The sequence below is a fragment of the Cavenderia fasciculata genome (assembly GCF_000203815.1).
Source record: "Cavenderia fasciculata unplaced genomic scaffold Scf_EUAJFUG02G6ADK-5, whole genome shotgun sequence".
In the NCBI taxonomy this organism is placed as follows: Eukaryota; Evosea; class Eumycetozoa; order Acytosteliales; family Cavenderiaceae; genus Cavenderia; species Cavenderia fasciculata.
Window position 1 is genome coordinate 288,819 of NW_004457635.1, and position 19,171 is coordinate 307,989.

General features: G+C 33.2%; 9 protein-coding genes and 1 non-coding gene across 10 annotated transcripts; 4 read left to right on the plus strand and 6 right to left on the minus strand.

The window, feature by feature from the left end:
* Positions 1-216: 216 nt before the first annotated feature.
* Positions 217-1,008, minus strand: DFA_10974 (uncharacterized protein; the record flags this gene model as incomplete). The annotated part of the gene is made up of 3 exons (XM_004351171.1): positions 217-523; positions 585-766; positions 829-1,008. The coding sequence occupies 3 exons, from the start codon at positions 1,006-1,008 to the stop codon at positions 217-219; spliced, it is 669 nt and encodes a 222-aa protein (XP_004351223.1).
* An 811-nt stretch (positions 1,009-1,819) lies between these two features.
* On the minus strand, positions 1,820-3,534 carry DFA_10975 (uncharacterized protein; the record flags this gene model as incomplete). Its single annotated transcript, XM_004351172.1, has 4 exons — positions 1,820-2,157; positions 2,641-2,759; positions 2,828-3,091; positions 3,167-3,534. 4 exons carry the CDS (start codon positions 3,532-3,534, stop codon positions 1,820-1,822), a joined length of 1,089 nt encoding a protein of 362 aa, XP_004351224.1.
* On the plus strand, positions 2,245-2,317 carry DFA_10976. Its single transcript has one exon. It is a non-coding gene; the product is annotated as a tRNA-Met (tRNA).
* Positions 3,535-3,639: 105 nt separating the features above from the next.
* Positions 3,640-4,658, minus strand: DFA_10977 (uncharacterized protein; the record flags this gene model as incomplete). Its single annotated transcript, XM_004351173.1, has 3 exons — positions 3,640-4,153; positions 4,227-4,465; positions 4,524-4,658. 3 exons carry the CDS (start codon positions 4,656-4,658, stop codon positions 3,640-3,642), a joined length of 888 nt encoding a protein of 295 aa, XP_004351225.1.
* Positions 4,659-4,784: 126 nt separating this feature from the next.
* DFA_10978 (uncharacterized protein) lies at positions 4,785-6,840 on the plus strand (the record flags this gene model as incomplete). The annotated part of the gene is made up of 4 exons (XM_004351174.1): positions 4,785-4,845; positions 4,947-4,985; positions 5,046-6,472; positions 6,550-6,840. The coding sequence occupies 4 exons, from the start codon at positions 4,785-4,787 to the stop codon at positions 6,838-6,840; spliced, it is 1,818 nt and encodes a 605-aa protein (XP_004351226.1).
* A 55-nt stretch (positions 6,841-6,895) lies between these two features.
* DFA_10979 (uncharacterized protein) lies at positions 6,896-9,387 on the minus strand (the record flags this gene model as incomplete). Its single annotated transcript, XM_004351175.1, has 3 exons — positions 6,896-6,927; positions 6,950-9,155; positions 9,352-9,387. The coding sequence occupies 3 exons, from the start codon at positions 9,385-9,387 to the stop codon at positions 6,896-6,898; spliced, it is 2,274 nt and encodes a 757-aa protein (XP_004351227.1).
* A 1,249-nt stretch (positions 9,388-10,636) lies between these two features.
* On the minus strand, positions 10,637-10,946 carry DFA_10980 (uncharacterized protein; the record flags this gene model as incomplete). Its single annotated transcript, XM_004351176.1, has 2 exons — positions 10,637-10,790; positions 10,861-10,946. The coding sequence occupies 2 exons, from the start codon at positions 10,944-10,946 to the stop codon at positions 10,637-10,639; spliced, it is 240 nt and encodes a 79-aa protein (XP_004351228.1).
* Positions 10,947-11,095: 149 nt separating this feature from the next.
* On the plus strand, positions 11,096-11,782 carry DFA_10981 (uncharacterized protein; the record flags this gene model as incomplete). The annotated part of the gene is made up of 2 exons (XM_004351177.1): positions 11,096-11,348; positions 11,457-11,782. The coding sequence occupies 2 exons, from the start codon at positions 11,096-11,098 to the stop codon at positions 11,780-11,782; spliced, it is 579 nt and encodes a 192-aa protein (XP_004351229.1).
* Positions 11,783-11,837: 55 nt separating this feature from the next.
* On the minus strand, positions 11,838-15,470 carry DFA_10982 (uncharacterized protein; the record flags this gene model as incomplete). Its single annotated transcript, XM_004351178.1, has 3 exons — positions 11,838-13,051; positions 13,135-13,398; positions 13,475-15,470. The coding sequence occupies 3 exons, from the start codon at positions 15,468-15,470 to the stop codon at positions 11,838-11,840; spliced, it is 3,474 nt and encodes a 1,157-aa protein (XP_004351230.1).
* A 217-nt stretch (positions 15,471-15,687) lies between these two features.
* Positions 15,688-19,161, plus strand: rcdK (NDT80/PhoG-like protein; the record flags this gene model as incomplete). Its single annotated transcript, XM_004351179.1, has 5 exons — positions 15,688-15,774; positions 16,418-16,445; positions 16,533-18,574; positions 18,664-18,862; positions 18,944-19,161. 5 exons carry the CDS (start codon positions 15,688-15,690, stop codon positions 19,159-19,161), a joined length of 2,574 nt encoding a protein of 857 aa, XP_004351231.1.
* Positions 19,162-19,171: the final 10 nt, after the last annotated feature.

Below are 19,171 nucleotides of genomic sequence, written 5' to 3' on the forward strand. Positions count from 1 at the left end.
AACCCCCAGAACAAATAAACTTTAATTCTTCTCGAGATAATCTTTATTTCTTGCTGGTTGATCATGTATCTAACTATAGGATAGAACAGGAAATGAATTACTTTAAAAAAAGATCTTCTACTTTTTTAGTTTTAATATTTTGGTTCAATCATTAATAAATGTCAATCAAGACAATTTTAAAAAACTAATAACATTTATTAGAGAAATAGAATCTTTTTAGATTGATCTTTCTTGCCATCTACTTGAACCTCTATTCAAGAGATATTCACGACCAGCAAGATGAGGTACAACCTCGTACCTTACATTGGGTGCCTGAACTGGGAAAACATCATTACGGTAAATATGGCATTCTAAATACGATGTTTGACCATTTCTATAAACCAATCTTATTCCATAGACAATGAGTGATTGAAAAATGAAATAGGTTCCAGCATTCAAATTAATTGTCTTTCTGACAGGTGTTTTCTCTGGAATAACTCCACCATAATTAAACTTGTTTTTTACCTGGTTTGCATCATCACATCTTTTTTTAAAATAATATATTAGAAATGGATCATTTTCAGCAAATTAGAGGTGAAGGTTACCTTTGAAAGTCTTGGGCATCTGACCAACTGTAACCTGGATAATATCCTTTGAAATGAGTGACAGTGTGTTGACCCGGAGATTGGAGGGTTACGTTATCAATATAATGGTTGAGAACGGCAATTGGTTTCATATGAATTGTTCCATCTGGATGGTTAAGAGGACAAGAGACAAATCTAGAATCCTAAAAATTTAATGATTTTGTTAAAAAAAATGGTACATTTAATCAGTATTCAAGATACAAACAATCATTACAAATTGGTCAATTGGTGATATAACTTTGAGAGCATTATCAACACCAAGTTCTGATGAGACTACTGTGGTATTCTCCAAGTCAAATGGCTCCAAAAGTGGACGATTTGATTTATGATCTGGACCACAATATTTTGGTTCTTGAGGTGTATAGGTAGATAATGTTTTTATCATTTTTGGGTGAGTATGGACGTAAAATAAATGACCAAATGACAAAAAATTTTATTTATTTATACTACCAAAACCCAACCAATGATTGGGCAATTTACACTCTTTAAAACTTTTGGTCAAAATACTTTTTTCACAATGTGTGAATTTATGTTACAATTATAAAAAGATTGAATTTGGTGTGGGGGTGGACAAACTACAATCTTAAAAGTGGGTACAAAAATTTACACGTCAAAAGGGGTCGATGACCGCTACTGAGACCTGTTGCTGCTGTCTGAGATACCCTTCCTCGGAGAGGAAGGGTGGGTGCAAATACCTCAGTAGCGCTACACGTTCCCCATTTGTAGTGTATCAACACATATGTTTCCAAAACTTTCTTTATTTGGCAACAACATTCCCCAGGTGGAGTATGTTGATAACTAGATGAAATGTATAGATGATTGACAAAATAATCTGCTGGAAATGAATTTATTATTATTCATTTGTTCATAATAAAGTAAAAAATTTACGTTTTATTATTATCGCATTTTCGGTCTATGGGTAATTCAGTTGTAGTCTATCACAAAGCTGCATTTCTTTGTTTTGGATTAGTTTAATCGAATTAAATCACGTTTTCACCGTTGCTCTCCAAGAAACGTTCCATACGATCCATTTACCAAGGTCTGGGACCTCAAAGCTTTGAGCCCAAAAGGCATGGATGTTCGAAGGTTCCTCCACGGGGTAAAGAACAATCGAGCAATTAAACAAATAACTTTTTCCGTCTCTGCAACGAGTGGGAAAAGCTTAGCCAACCCAAGGACATCAGAGAGTCTTTTCCCTAATCATATTCTCCTTGAACGTGAATGACAATAAAGTTATCTTCAAATGTACTCATAGAGATTGAAGAACATGATGCAATAGCAATACGTCGTTTAAGTTTGTAATCTGATGGTGTTACATTGTAGATGGCACTATCCGTTATAAATATGATTCTCTCTTGCATCTTGTTTCGTTTGTTCACTTTGATGAGTACATCAGAGAATAGAATACGATTGTCACCATAACGAGATATTAGTTTGAGTATAGATACATTGTTAGAGAGCGATAAAAAGTCACCAAGAAACACTTTTGATATACTAGAGTTTCTACGTTTCTTTTTACCCATAAACTTGGCATCTCTCAAGAAATATTCGACGATTTTTTTTTTTATTTTTTTGTCGTCGAGGGAGGCCGGAATTTGGGAGTTTGGCCGATATCCATAATGCTTGGATAGCTCAGCTGGCAGAGCGTAGGTCTCATAATCCTAAGGTCGGGAGTTCAATCCTCCCTTCAGGCAGATTTTTTCCTTTCTTTTTTTTCCACTCTCTCTTCCTTTCTTTCCTTCCGGAAAGGAAAGTGAATGCAACATCAAAAACTCTTTTTTCATTTCTATTTAAAAAATTACATACATTTATTTCGATTTCCAATATTTCCAAACAAAATACAAAGCAAGCAATATCTCCAAGACAAAGTGGAGTTGCTGAGCCGGGTGAGTGATACTAGTAATAGTAACGGGTAAAAATATAGACAAACCATTGTTGCACATGTGAACGAGAATGGGGATGACCAATGTCTGGCTCTGGATGAAAAAGAGTGTAAAGAGAGTGCCAAAAATCATACCCAACCAAATTTGTAAATTAATGTAAAACATTGTCATGTCTGCATTGATTGCATTTACAATATGATACAATCCAAATAAAATATTTGATGTTAATACACAAAATTTTAAATTATTATTTCTACAAAATAAAAAAAGATTAGAAAAGATGTTTTCTTTTTTTTTTTTTCTTTTTTTTTTTTTCTTTACCTTCTTTTTAAACAATAAAAAATGATACCTCTAAATAATATTTCTTCAGAGACTGGAGCTACAAAGAGTGAAAGTGAAAGTTGAGCAAAGTCAATATTACCACTAGTCGAATCGATAACATTGTTGAGAGAAAACAATGATAAATCAAATGTATATTGTAAAAGTAGAAAAACAATAAATATTGACATTTGTAATATCATAAACCATTTTGCTCCATCAAATTTAATATTTAAAAGTTTAAATGAAAAAGGAGTAATACCAAACCTATAAAAATAAAAAGAGAAATGAAATGGTTAAATCAAAGATTTGATACTGTTTTTTAATAATATTTTTTCATACCATTTGGGTAAATCTTGAACATATTTAAATAGATATTTATAACGATAGAGGATATAAATAGTTTCACAAGTATATGATAGAGTTGTAAGGACATTGGTATTGGTCATGATTTGATGTGGTAATGATCCACGTGGTAGATATTGTGTAATCAATATCAATGTACTTTGAAATAGAATCAAAGTAGCTGTATATTCTATTATACAAATAACAGATTCTATAATCCCAACTGCTGATAACATTTTTGTTCCCAATACTGTTTGTTGCGATTGAACATCTTGAGAAGAAGGAGTAGTAGTTGTAGTAGTAGTAGTATCAGGAATAGTCTTATTCCTATTTGTAGTAGTATTATTATTTGTTGTTTGAGACATGTTGTTTTAAAAAAAAGAATAAAATAATATCACATCAAGATCACATTTTAGATTTGCTTGTTTTCGTTTTTTTTTAAAACATTTTTTTTTATTAATTATTTTTTTTTAATAATCTTGTTGGCCTGGCAGTAATGCAGATATCTTGTTGACCTGGTTACGTTGAGAGAATTCAGTCAAGAATGGAAACCAATTTGATGGTATGGGAGCATCCCAAATACCAATATATCTAATATTGGCAGCATTGATGAGATCAAATCGTTGAGTCAAGTCTTGATCAGACAATGGATTATTGTTTCCATCGACTGTCATGAGACCAATAGCCAACTTGTCCAGAGGGATAGAGTTTACAGCATATTGAAAGTTTTGTGTAAATTGTTCAATGTCACCTCCATAAGTAGACATTGTAAATAAATAGTCTACTGCAGTATTACCAAGCAGTGTATAGTTCCAAAATGGAGTATAAGTAGCAACGGCAACCGTCAATATCTTATCATTCAAATGTAAAGCATTGGCAAATTGATCAATAAAATTTGCATAATCAATTGCATCTTGTTCTGTTCCATCTCCACTACCTGGTTCAATATCAACATTAAATCCATTAAATCCTTCAAGGATTGATCTAATTAAATATTAATATATGATCATTTATATTCTAATCTGTTTTTTTTTTTTTTTTCTAATGTTCTATTTACATTTCAATTGCAGAAGAAATAAAAGGTTTTGGATTTAAAAATAAATCTCTTGCATATTCAATTACTTCTGGACGACCCCATGGACAACAAGTAGAGATCATTGGTAATGTTAAAAGACCGACATTATTGATATCACTTTGTACATTTGTAAAGTTATTTAATATCAATGTTGAATTTGGTCCAAGATTAAATCTTTCATATGCTACAGATGTTAATATTGAATGAATTGTTTCAATTTCCTTTAAAAATAAAATATTAATATAAATGTAAAGAGAAAAGAAAGAGTCTCAAACATACAGTTAGATCACTAGTTATATTTTCACTTGTTCTTTCTAGTCCCATCCATACTAGGACCCCATTTTGACCTACGATCGTAGTAGCATTTAAAACTAAAATACAACCAATTAAAACTATTATAATTGATTTAAACATGTTTAATTGTACTAATAGTAAAGCAGTAGCATTGAATAGTTGTCTTAAAACAGTAAAAATATCTTTTTAATTTTTGTTTTTTTTTTTTTATTCGTTTTAAAGCCGAAATTGACCCAGGGATTTTTGATGAAACCCGAATGGTCTTTGAGAACCAACCAAAAATTAGATATTTTCGAAACTCAAGGTTGTAAGGGATTCACAACGAGTTTTAAATCACTTCCTCTCATTGAAACAAATAACAAATAATGATGAACTTTTATTTATTATTTTGTATCATTTTAAATTTAGGTTTAATTTATTCACAACCAACAATATCTACTTCACCTGGTATGTACAATAGTCTATATTTATTTAACTTTTACTTTTTATTAACCTTTTTATATTTAGAAATATTAAATACATCAGGAGATAATATTTCAATTTTTTGGAAAGGAATAAATAATGCATCAATTAATGATATGATAGCAATTTATTATCCACCAAATTCAAATATTTTAATGCCAATTGGATTTATAATGTGTAGTGATTCAGTTAGTTGGAAAGAGGGTTATGGAAGTGTAGAGATACCATTGGTTAATGTTAGAGATACCTATGTATTTAGATTATGGATTCAAAATCAACAACCACAAATTCAACCAGTCCTTCAATATGATAATGCTACTCTATCATTGGTGGCTACTAGTAATAATGTTACTTTTCAAAATCCATTTGAACCAACCAAAGTCTATACATCGTTGACAAACTCGTCTAGTGAAATTAGAATCATGTGGATTTCTGGTACAAATGATCAACCATTTGTACAATATGGTCTTTCACCAAGTCAATTATACTATACATCTACTGGTACAAGTGTAACTTATACAATCGATCAAATGTGTGCTGCGCCAGCCAATGATCCAAACAATTGGAGAGATCCTGGTTACTTTCAAGATGTAGTCATTGATAACTTGACACCTTCAACAACTTATTATTATCGTGTTGGTAGTAAAAATAGTGGCATGTCTGTTCAAACCTATCAATTAGTTTCACCACCAAAAATTGGAACTGAAGCATATGTAGTAGCCTTTGGAGATTTGGGTGTTGAAACTGAATTTATTGCCAATTTTGATAATCAACCATCATCTATTGAAACTATTGCCAATATCAATACAATCATCAAAACACCTTTGGAACAAAGTCAGCTGTTTAAAAAATTGGGTCGTCCTCTATACCAAGATGGTTTAATGTCTGGATCTGATTTTAGAGAAAATGAAACAATGGTACCATGGGCAATTCATCATATTGGTGATATTAGTTATGCTAGAGGTGTAGCAGTAGTTTGGGATTATTTCCAAGACATGATGGAAGATGTAACGAGTTATGCATCTTATCAGGTGGCAGTTGGTAATCACGATTACGATTTCATTGGTCAACCATTTAAACCAAGTTGGTCAGATTATGGTGCCGATAGTGGTGGTGAATGTGGTATTCCCTATGCCACTAGATATCACATGCCAGGTGCTGAAAATCAAACCTATCGAAATGATTGGTATAGTTACAATTATGGTCCAATCCATTTCGTTGTCATGTCTTCTGAACACGATTTCCTCTTTGGTAGCCCACAATATGAATGGATTGTTCAAGATTTGCAATCTGTAGATCGTATGGTAACTCCTTGGATTGTATTCTCTGGTCATCGTCCAATGTATGCTTCTGAATTATTAGGTATCGCTGCTCCAATGTATGATAACCTTCGTGAAACTTATGAACCATTATTAATTAAATATAATGTTAATTTGGTTTTAACTGGTCATATTCATGCTTATGAAAGAATTGTAAATTTAAAAAAAGATAAAAATAATATATGTATATAATATTAATTATATCTTTTTTTCTTTTCAAATATATATAGTGTGGAATAAATAATTTTACATGTGCATCAAGTGATAATGATGCACCAGTACATGTATTGATTGGAATGGCAGGATGTAGTTGGTTAGGATTATGGACAGATAATCCATTTAAACCACTTGTTGGAGGTGTAGGTGAACAACCTCAACCAGAATGGTCAATCTTTAGAACTACCAACTATGGTTACACTAGATTCTATGCAAATCAAACTGATCTCTTATTTGAATATGTTGGTAATCATCGTAATCTTGTTCATGATTCTTTTTGGTTAAAAAATAATTATTACAATTAATTAAAAAGACTTAATAAATATTTTATTTGCTAGAGAGCTTTATGAGGAGGAACAATTAAATTTGCAACCAATAGACCAATTGCAAGACTTGTAGAGATCATAAACATACCACCAAAAAGAGCGATACCAGCTTCTATGTTTCCAGAGGACATTGAGAATAAGCCCTTTACACCCATTGACCCTGGCACCAAAAGAATGATACCTGAAAGAATCGGAACGACCGACTGCCCATTGGTAAAACGGGCATAGAGATTCGATACAATACAGATAAGACATGCACCAAAGAAACTGCCTACATCTGATCCGAAAATCTTGTTGCCCCAATTACCACCAATCACACCGAGAATAGATGTGAGCATGATGATCCAAATTTGACGTGGATGGACTTTCATTTGAATGGCAAATGAAACGGCGGCCAATGGTATGGCTAAAAACATACTCCATTCTGGGAAACTGGCTGGTGGCAACTCTGTACGTGTTGGTAAAAAGTTGGATGACAATCTTGTGCCCAATGCAATACCAAATGTCAATTGAAGTAGGCAAGAGAATGCCCCCATCAGACGTGCATTACCACTGACCAAATTTCTAGTACTAATCTCTGCAACTGCAATGGTCAGTGAGAGACCAGGAGCCAACGCTATAATACCACCTAGTACCACTAAAAAGATATGTACTGGGTAGATAAAGGAATTGAAAAATGTGGCAATGATTGACCCGCCAAATGCAGACAATGCCTCGAGCACTCTACCAATGGTTGGCCATCTACCAGCTGCCGCATAGAGTAATCCAACATAGAACCCAACAAGCGACATGGCACCAATCTCGACCCACCCAGCTTGAAAGAAAAAGGCAATGGCAAAACTTGACAACACAAAACTAGATACCATCACATACATATTGTAGAGTGGTGGAGAGTTTAGAATGTCGTGTAGTCGTACCAATGCTTCTTGACATTTGATACGACCGTAAATGACGTGGTCGGCCAATTCTTCGAGCTTGACAAGACGCTCCATATTATAGTCGGTCGATTGAATACGCAGTAAATGTGTGTATGGTGAAAGAATAGTGTGAGGCGACCCAAACGAGAAAAAGATACCAGTAGGTGTAGAGAAAAAGTTACCATCAATCCCAAACGTACCACTGATCAATGTCAATTCGTACTCTAATCGATGAACGGGTACACCAGACATGAGTAGCGCACGTCCAAGTTCCATCAGAAATGGTACCACATAGTTTTCAAGTTCAGCACTATCTACTTGATGCATTGGCAATTGATTAGATGGTGCCAAAATTTGATAGACACTCTTTTTAAATCTTTTCATCTTGTCTTTACGATGTTTCTTTTTAATCTTGTTACCAGTACTTGTCAATGATTTAGTTTCATTTACTGTTATATTAATTGAACTTGCTCCATCTAATATTGATGAATCTAAATTTTGATTATTATTATTATTATTTTGATTTTGATTATTATTATTGTTATTATTAAATTCCATCATTTCAACTTCATGTTGATCCAAATGTTGAGAAATCATAATTGGTGAAGTTAATTTAAATGGTGATGGTGATGGTATATTTGCACTTTGTGCAATTGATGATGGATATAAATGATCGGCATGTTGTTGATAATTAATGTTATTGTTGTTATTGGTAAAGGTTGTAGTTTGTTTTAGTGTAGATGGTGATAATGCTATAGATGTTGCCAAAGTTGGTAGATTTAATTGTGGTGATGGTGTTCCACCTACTACTGAAGAATTAGATGGATTTAAAAATAATGGTGATGTTGGATTAAATATATTTTGTTGATTTTGATTTTGATTATTTTGATTATTTTGATTATGTTGATTTTGTTGATTTTGTTGTAGATTTGGAGAAATAATTGGAATTTCTGAAATTTGTGATGGTACTGCTATTATATTATCGGTTGCTAGGTTTAGAGATGATGGAATACCCATACTCATACCCATATTAGAGACCATGGCAGCAGTTGGAGACATCACCGAAGATACATTCAATACGGTGCTCGATCCAAGTGCCATGGCTGCGCTACTTGGCAATTGATGGTTGATATCTCGCGACCTTGACAATGTAGACGTTGAGGTCAACAAGGTTGGCGCTGGAATCACCACCGATGGCATTTGAAGCATAGATGTTTGTTTGAGAATGTTGGTTGAAGAATTTAATGTAATTGGACTTGCAATTGCTATATTGGTTAAATTTGGTGATGCATTGGAGGTATTATTATTATTATTATTATTACTATTACTATATGCATGATCATTACTATTTTTTAATACATTTTTCCTAACTTCTTCCTTTATAATGTAATAATAATAATTTATCATATATATATATTATTATAGAAATGGTTGAAAATAATAAACAATTGGATGAAGTATAACATGGTCAAGGTGTTTGTTGCGGTTTGTGGTTGATTGACAAAGTTAGTAAGTATACATATATGCGTATTGTTTGTTGTGTGGATATATAAATAGAATGAAATACACATACCAATGGAGCTTTTATTTTATCCCAATAGTTATACATTGTTAATGTTGATGATACTGCTGGTATCAGACTTGTCAAGCAGGTTTGTATTTTTTTTGTTTCGGTTGTTTTGATTGCTACTGAGAGAGAGATGATAGTTAGAGAATCATTAATAGGCTGATTTGTAATCTATTAAATTCAAGTAATCCAATGGTGATTGATGAGAATATGATCAAGGTAATGGATGATGATCGATCATGTAGTGTGGTGTGGGAGTAAGGATGGATGGATTTGAGGATGATGAGGAGATGAGATGTATATTGTATCAATCAACTAATAGTATTTCCTTCTTTGATGTTTTATTTATTAAATTAATTAATAAATGTGTAAAGAAGAAGGAGGAAAGAAGTAAGAGTAGTAGTGATTGTTATGTTGAGAGAGAGTGAGAGAGTGTGCGATGATGATGAGAATAACAACACTCGCAGTGATGATAACACTTGTTTATGATGTGGTCTAGAGGAGGATGAGGAGAATAAAACATAGACAGAGTTATGTGTTTGTGTGTTTTGTTTGTTTTTGTTGTATGTCTTTACAATACATCTATCTGCAAGTACAAAAATGAATTGAAATAGGGAATGCGAATGTGGTACGACTCGTCGACTCTCTTCTCACTCACAACCAACAACAACACATTGTGTGTTTAAATACAAATACAACAACAACAAGATTATTATAATAAGATATCTCACACACCCCCATACTTTTTGTCGTCTTTTGGTTACTTGTTCATTCGTTTAATAATACGATAAGATAACATTCTCTCTTTTGTTATTTATATATATAAATAATCACCCCTATTTGTGAAGATGATATTATTTATATAACAGATAGATAGGTAGATAGGGTAGATAGTATAGGATAGGATATCTGTTATATTCAATCTTTTTTTTCAAAAGAGAGTATTTTCCTTTTAGATTTCTTGCTTTCTACCACTACCACTACTGTGACGACTAGTATTATTATTATTAATGATTATTATGAATATCAACCTTACCTTTTTAGATATTACACAAAGTTAACTATTACTATCTATATGTTCTTTGCTGCTCTTCTTCTTCTCCTCATTATCAATTATTAATTATTTACTGGTTGGGGGGAGGTGTAAAGTTGGGAAATGAAATGAAATTATAATATTATACTTTGCTTTGGAAAAGATGGTGATCCCGATCTCTTTCAATAAACACAGGAATAATAATAACCACAGCCGTGGTGGGCTACCCACAACACCGCGTTACAACCTCTCCTCTATTTAAGGAGGGTCTGACGACTTTAGCTTTGCAGCAAAGAATGAAAAAACGAAACCTCCACCCCTAACGTCATCTTGTGGAGGGCTTCTATGACTTGCATCTGTTGAAAAATTAATTTTCAAGATTGATGTCGAGGAGAGGGAACAAACATGGCCTCTACATAAATAACTAGTTATTATTATTTATTTATTTAAAGACAGATATAAAAAAAAAAGTAATGAATGACTCTTCCAAGCTTGAGAGAGAGACAAAGGGGTTTGCAAAAAGGAATAAACAAACTGAAACACAAGGCACAGCACTCGTAAAAATCATTTAATTTTTTATCTTCATAGCTACCAGTACATTGAATTTTATCATGACTCTTTCTTTCTTCTCTCTTTTACATTTAAACTTAACTTCACTTATCTATATCAATTTATCTCTCTCTCTCTTTCTCTTTCTCTATTAATTTATAATATATAATGGTAGAAGAATCATGTGCAGTGACAGTTTCCAACTTTCACTTAAACCTCAATCAAGAATATAAAAATTTGGTTGTAAATACTTTGACTTGGGCCTCTTCCCTGTCTACTCTTGACCTATCACATTCAAACTTTCAAATTGATCCACCAAACCCTGTTCCTAGACTTGCTATGGGTCATTGCTTTTTTACTGTCGATGATCCATTCATGGGTACTTCACTTACTAAAATATTCGCAAGTCGTGAAGTTGCATGTAATTTGGTAGGATTATTTAATAGATCTGAAATTACCCCTAGTATGACATATAGATATAGATAGATATAACTCTGAAACTACTAAAAAAAAAATTAATTTTTTAAAGTGTATAATATTGGATTTGAACATCAAATTTGTACACTGGAATTACCCAAAGTTTGTTTTCCAATATTCAATTCTACCGCTTTGGTACAAGCAATAAGATTAAAAAACCTTCAACTATTACAACAAACACATCAACTTGAACAACATCAACAACAATCACATCAACTTCAACAACAACTTCAACAACAACAACATCAACTCCAACAACTTCAATTCCAATTACAACAAATTCAACAAACCAAACAACAATTACAACAACAACATCAACAATCACAACAACAATTACAACAATTTCAAAATCAACAACAACAACAACAACAAACTTGAGCTTTCATAATATTAAATAATTTATTATTTCTTTCTATTTTTTTTCTATTTTCTTTTATAAACTAGGTAAATAAAATTTGTTTGGTTCAACAAATTTCTTTTTAATAATCATAGAGAGTGCAGGTTTTAAAATCATATCAACAGGTTTTAAAAAGAAACCAGTAGTATTGCATTTGAAAGATATCTTTGGTTCATCTTTAAAAGATATCCATAGAGGTGTAGCAGTACCATGTTCAAAACCAAGTGTAAGTACACCTTTGATTGATGGTTCAGAGAGAGTGGCTTCACCTGATATGAACCCTTTGAGTTCTACTCCAAGACGTACTTTGACATTTGGCACCAATTCGAGTGCAATCTGTGCCTCGAATTGGTTTTTAGGGAATATGGCCGACATTTGAATAATACTCTTATTGTCTTGAAATACATCAAACTCTTCGGGCAATTGAATCTCTTTGATGGTGATTTTGGCCGATTTTAATGCAGTGTTTTGAACACTATGCAAGATTGAATTGAGTGTAAAGACTAGCGAATTGATGGGAGAGCTGGCAATAACCGATGACTCTCGTTTGGCATTGGCGGCAGCACTAGCTGTTAAACTACTGCTATTCACCAAATTATAATTTGAAAATGATGTCAATTGATAAATAATCAACCCAACATTATCAATTACACTTGAAGATGACCAAGGTTGTTGTGGTTGATTTAATTCGATTCCACCCAATTTTGCAACTAGATCATTTAACTTTGGTTGATCATTTAGAATTTGTTGAATAAATAGTAATGCCTCTTGACAGTAGTAGTTGTTGGTTGTTTTGGGCATTTTAGCAATTGTCAAAAGTGTTGATAGATTCTTTTCCTTTTTAAACATGTCTCTTGTATGATTATCCATTGAATAGATTCGTTTGATAAAGAAAATAATTGAATGTTTGGAAAGATCATCTATTCTTGCATTGGTTAAAATCTTTAAATATTGTTTAATAATTCCAACTACTCCTTTAATAGTATCTTTTGATCCTTTACCAGGTTTATCACTACCACTACTACTATTACCACTACTACTACTACTACTATTTATACTATTATTCATAGAATTAATATTTGAATTTAATAGATTTGATCCAACAAAATTAACCAAAATCGATGGTAATGTTTTTGTAAATGATAAATATCTATTAATAATCATTAATGAATATTTAATCAATGATGGTTGATTTAATAATAAACTATATTTTAATATTAAATCTAATTGAATATAATGATAATATTTATCTAAATAAAAAAAAAAGGAAAAGAAAAAAGGAATTAATATATATGTTGATTTGTTTTTTTTTTTTTTTTTTTATATATTTTACCAAAATTAAAAGATAAATATTTAATAGTTTTTAAAATTTCAAAAATTAAAGATAGATCATGTTTAAATCGATTTAAACTTGAGTTTAAAAACCTAGACATTCTAATCAATTTGTTAATATCACCAAGAATGATTTGTTTTGAAGTAAATGACATTCCATAACCATAATATCTAAAACTTTGAACAATCAACATTAAATGATTTGATAATATTCCTTCAGATTCTCCAATATCCATTAATAAATCAAATAATTTTGGTGTATGTACTATATATATAAAATTAAAAAATAAATAAATATTGATTGATTGATTGATTGATTTCTTTTTTTTTTTTTTTCTTACAATATTTTAAACGATTTTTTAATTTTGATAAAAATAAAGTTAAAGTTTCCCAATTTTGAATATCTGGATGAGGATCTGGGGATGGTAGGTTTATATTGATCCAACTATCGGTAAGGATAAATCTAAATAGGTAATTTCCTCCAATCCAAGAACACCCATTATTGTAGAGTGAACAACAATTCATGTCTTCTCCAAGATCAATGGTTTCATAGACTGTCTGTCCACTTGAAGGTAAATAGACAGAGATATGATTTCTTTTAACTGCCCATACAAATCCATTAAATACATTAAAGTTGAGGATTGGATGCATACTCTCAAAACTACGTTTTCGTTTGAGTGTTGCTAAATCCCAAATAGTAACTATATTGGGTAAAGAGTTTGAAAAGATGACACTCATTGTAGAGTTTTCTTGTACTGAACATGACCATAGATTGTTACCGACCACTCCAATCGCTGTAATATCTTGGTACCCCACATCAGCCATCAGACATACTTTTCCATCCCACGGAGACCATAGAATCAACTCACCATGACTAGTGGCAATGACAATACGGTCATCAACAAGGAGAAGTTTTGTGAATTTTCTAGGTTCCTTTTGACGACGAACATTCTTTACATTGCTATTGATAGTGGTCTGTGGAAAGAGTGTTTGTGGTACATAAGAGAGTTGTGAGAGAAAAGAGTGAAGTGGAATGTCTCTTGAGACTTGTTGAACAGTGTCAAAGAGACATATAGAAGTTACATTGTCACTGTAACCACAATAAATCAACATGTTGGGTTGATTGGTTTCGATCATTTGATAGATGGGAATACGGGCAGTATGACAATAGACAAGCGTGAAATCACTCTTGTTCCAAGCACAAATCTTACAATCCAACGACGCTGAAAAGACATACTTTTGTGCTGGACTGTACAAGAGTGATGTGATGGCTTGTGAATGTGGTCGCCACTGACTACCCTTTTTCAAACGATCTCTTTCATCTGTAACTCGTGATGTTGTCCATGTCACTATATTTCCTTCTCGATCACCACTCCATATCTTGTTTTTCGTAATAGCTACCATCGTTGTAATATTTCCACCACCAAAATGTTTAATCTTGTCACTTATCGATGCCCCACTAATACTAATCATCTTTCCATTTCTATCAGTTCCATTTGATAATCCACTAATTGAAATAGTTGCTGGACTAGGACCAGCCACACTATCACTTCTATTTTTTGAAGATACAACTACAAAATCATCATCGTCTCCTGCTATTGGACTAGTCATTGATCTTGTTTGTCTTGATATTGGTGTAGTTGATGATGATGAGGAAGAAGAAGTCGAGGTTGAAACAGATGATGATGATGATATTTGAGATGAAGATGTCAAAGTTGGAGATGATGGATTGGATGATGCAGGTGATGAAGTTCTATTTGGAAGAGTTGGTAATTGTTTAGTGATCGGTGCAGTGGTAGGCAATGAATGTGATTTTGATGATGTACTTGTTGCAACAAGAGGTGGAAGAGAAGAGTTGTTGGATGATGCCTCAAAAGCAGCAACCTCTTGATTAATGGTTGGATCACGAATATTAATGACACAAGTTGATAGATTGGTAATCCAATAGTTCATTTCAACCTCTGATGATGAATAGAGATGATATACTCTTTCTTTAGTATGTAATGCAAATGACCACATTGTTGATGAGGAGGATGAAGAGGATGAAGAGGATGATGATTGTTTGGTAGAACCATCTTTGTTTAACAATCCTATTTGTTGAACTGCATCAACACCCTCCATCTTTATAGTTCCTTGAGGAATGGCAGTCGATATATTTGTCTGACCAACATCGGTTTTATAGTATCGGAGTTGCTTGTTTATGAGAATGAACCACCGTTTCTTCCATACCGGTGCTCTTCCCATGAATGTCTTTGCACCCTTTTTATACATGTAACCTTGTGCTAGTTGTTGATATTCATCTTTACTAATCTCAATGACATTACTATTATTGTTCATTGTAACAACAAAAAGCAAGAGATATACAATAAATATATAAATACAAATATAAATACAAACAAATAAATAATAGATAAATAATAGATAAATAGATAAATAGATAAAAATACAATGAATGAATGAAAGATATAAAATCAGATTTGAAACCCTTTTGAGTTTGAGCAGACAAGAAAAGACAGACACTTTACTTTTTTTTATTTTTCTTCTCCGAAATAGGATGTCCCATCAAATAACTCAACTTGTAAAGCTGAAAGATATTTCCATCACTGATGGTTATGGATATTTATTTCATTGTTACCTCGATGTTAAAAGAGAATATTATATATACATAGTGTAGTGATGGTCGATTGAATGAATGATCATTCTTTTAAACAGTGCGCACTGTAGTGATGGTTTGGGTGATTGATGGTGGTAGAAAAAAGAGAGTGTGTGGAGGGTGGTGTGAGGTATACTAACTAGCTAACGGTTACCTCTTGGTAGAGTTAAAAAAATAGTGTTGATCCCTTCTTCTTCTTCCTCTTCCTCTTTGTGTTTTAAAGTGATGATGCAAGAAATATGAAGAGAGAATTCATTATTATTATTATTATTATCATATCTCAACCATCATCATCATCACCAAGTATTGTTAATATTATCATATCCTATCTAATTAGATAACAACTATTATTCCATCGTCCAAAGTCATTCCAGAGAAAGAACAAAAAGCCATCCTCCCTCTCGCGAACAAGAAGAGCTGAGGAAGATATTTTTTTTTATTTTTTTTTATTTTTTTTTTTTGATTAGATACTACAAAACCCACCTTAACTTTCAACTGATCACAAAACTACCACACCTCAAACTATATAAAAAGACTATACTACCTATTATTATTCTGAGAGAGCAAGAAGAAGAAGAAGTTAGGTTAAATATTTTCTTTTTTTAAATTTTTTTTTAAATTTTTGTTTTAGTTCATCCGACAGAAGAAGAGACAAGATTGTCAGTTAGTTAAGTTACACATATTATACTACTAGTATATCCATCATCAAAGATATATATATATATAAATATATTTATATATTAAAGTAACTAGAAGAAGGATGGACGGTGGATATAATCATCAACAACAACAACAACTTCAACAACAACAACATCAACAACAGCAACAACAACAACAACATGAAATGGAGTATCAACAACAACTTCAACAACAGCAGCAACAACAACAACAACAACCAATTGGCATGCCAGTTTTGATACCAAATACATTATCAAATTCATACAGTGCATTCAACTCTATTGACGATGCAAGTACTAAAAAGAGAAAGGTAAAGAATGAAGATGGTACCTATACTGAGATCTCGGGTTTATCACCAGGAAACTTGCAACAATCAGGTTCCTCATTCTTGCTCGACACCTTTCAACAACAGATTCAACAACAACAAATGTCATTCCAATTCCAACAAGGTGCTCAAGGCAACAACAACAACAACAATAATAACAACAACCCACCTTCATCTCCACAATCATCTGGTACATTTATTACAAATCAACAACAACCAATTATAATGGAACCTATTCAACATCAACAACAACAACCTATGCAACAACAACCAGGAGGAGGATATCAAATGACAGGTATACCAGTTATATCGGTTACAGGTGCAATGGGATCAGCTGGAAATCAGACGACGATTACTAGTGCCAATTTACTTGGCAACTTGTCACCTAGAGGGACACAGGGATCGTTACAGTCTTCACCCAACCATTCACCATGCCATTCGCCATTGTTACCATCGAGTGATGGTGCCTATTTGACACTCAACTCTGAGAATGAAAGTAGCGATCCGCTGTCGCCACTCACTTCGTTTGGTGACCGTGACCCTCCCTTTCACTGGACACAGTACCAACAAGAGACGTGGTACAAGACACTCAACACCAACGGCGAGGAGATGCCTACCCCACAACTACAAATCATCGCATCCAAGGGATTCTCCTACATCAACAGCAGCTGGGTCTACTGTCGTCGTAACCACTTCCAGCTCGACATTACTGCCAGCTACCCCAAGCCACCTCAGACATTTGACATGTTTGGTAATATCAGCGGCGGCGGTGCCGCTGCACCCGGTCAACCCGAGCAGGCACCTTCGTACCTCATCATCAACGGTCAAAAGACACCCATCAACGGCTTGACACTCACCATCAAGGGTATCAAGAACCGTCCCGAGTTGACTCAACCAGAACTCGAGGTGGAATTGTTCCAAACAAACTCAAAGCGTGAAAAGCAGGGTGAGCACACTCCCAAGGCAGTTGCTATCCAATTCGGCTCGCTCGTGTCGATCCAGCGTTTGCACTTTAGAAAGGCGACGCAAAACAATGCACGTCGTAACGGTCAACCCAACCCACACCAAGAGTACAACCAGTTGGTCGTGTCGTTGTGGGGTCGTTGTATGGCACAAGAGTACTGTATCGTGTCGTACGTGTCACCCGCATTGATTGTGCGTACCGCCATCAACTCGCCATCCGTGTCACCAGCTGCCACCGATCTCCCATTGTCGCCTGCACACGACCCCAACTACCCCTCCTCTCCCCTCCCCTTTGGCGATATCACCACACTACGTATCCACTCGCCTGCTCACTCTCCACGTCTCTCACTCAATGTCTCTGGCAATAATCTTACTCCACTTGGTTCAACCACCTCTACCACCAATACTAACCAATTATTGAGCGCAAACAACAATCATAACAACAACAATAATCAGAATCAAAATAATATTACTAGTTTATTGGGAGCACCAAATCTCAATACAATGAAATTTGGATCGTGTGAGTGGACAAAGGGAGAGTCTGATCGTTCCATTATCTATCATGGAAAAGTTGGTGTCAATGTTGATAATCCCACCTTTGCTCTTTCTGTAAATGGTACAATCTATGCATCCGAAGGTGTCTATCATCCATCTGATCTTAGAATCAAATATGATCTTCACCAAGTAGACACTAGAACCAATCTTAGAAATGTAAATAGTATGAAAATTTATGATTATAAACTTCATCCAGAATGGGTTTATATGAATGGTATGGATCCATATGAAAATCAAGATAGAGGTATTATTGCTCAAGAATTAAAGGTATGGAAAAAGGAAAAGAAAAAAAAAACAAACAAAAAGTAAAGAGTATCCTTTTTTATTCATTCTTTTTTTTTTTTTATCTAAAATAGGAAATATTACCAGAATCAGTAAAAACAATTGGAAATAGAGTCATTAATGGTCGAGAGATTGATAATTTATTGGTTATTAAAAATAATGCTTTAATGTATGAAAATATTGGCGCAACTCAAGAATTATCAAAACAAATTGATCAATTAAAAGAAGAATTGATCATTTGTAAACAAGTTATTAATTCTCTTGAACAAAAAAGTAAATAGGAAAAAAAAAAAAACAAAATAAGGAAAAAAAAGAAAAAAATATTAATCTCTATTTTCTCTTTTTATTTTGTAGAAACTAAAAAGTGTACATTATTAACCATTATTTTAACTTTGGTGGTTGTATTTTTAATGGTATATGTATTATTTGGCGCTAATTTTGGAAATCATCATTCATCCTCTAAAGGATCAAATCATCATGATCATGGTTATGATGAATCAACAGCTCAATATATTAATCCTTATCAAGCCCCTCCTCGTCATCATAGTAATCATAAAAGAAAAGAAGATTAAAAAAAAAAGA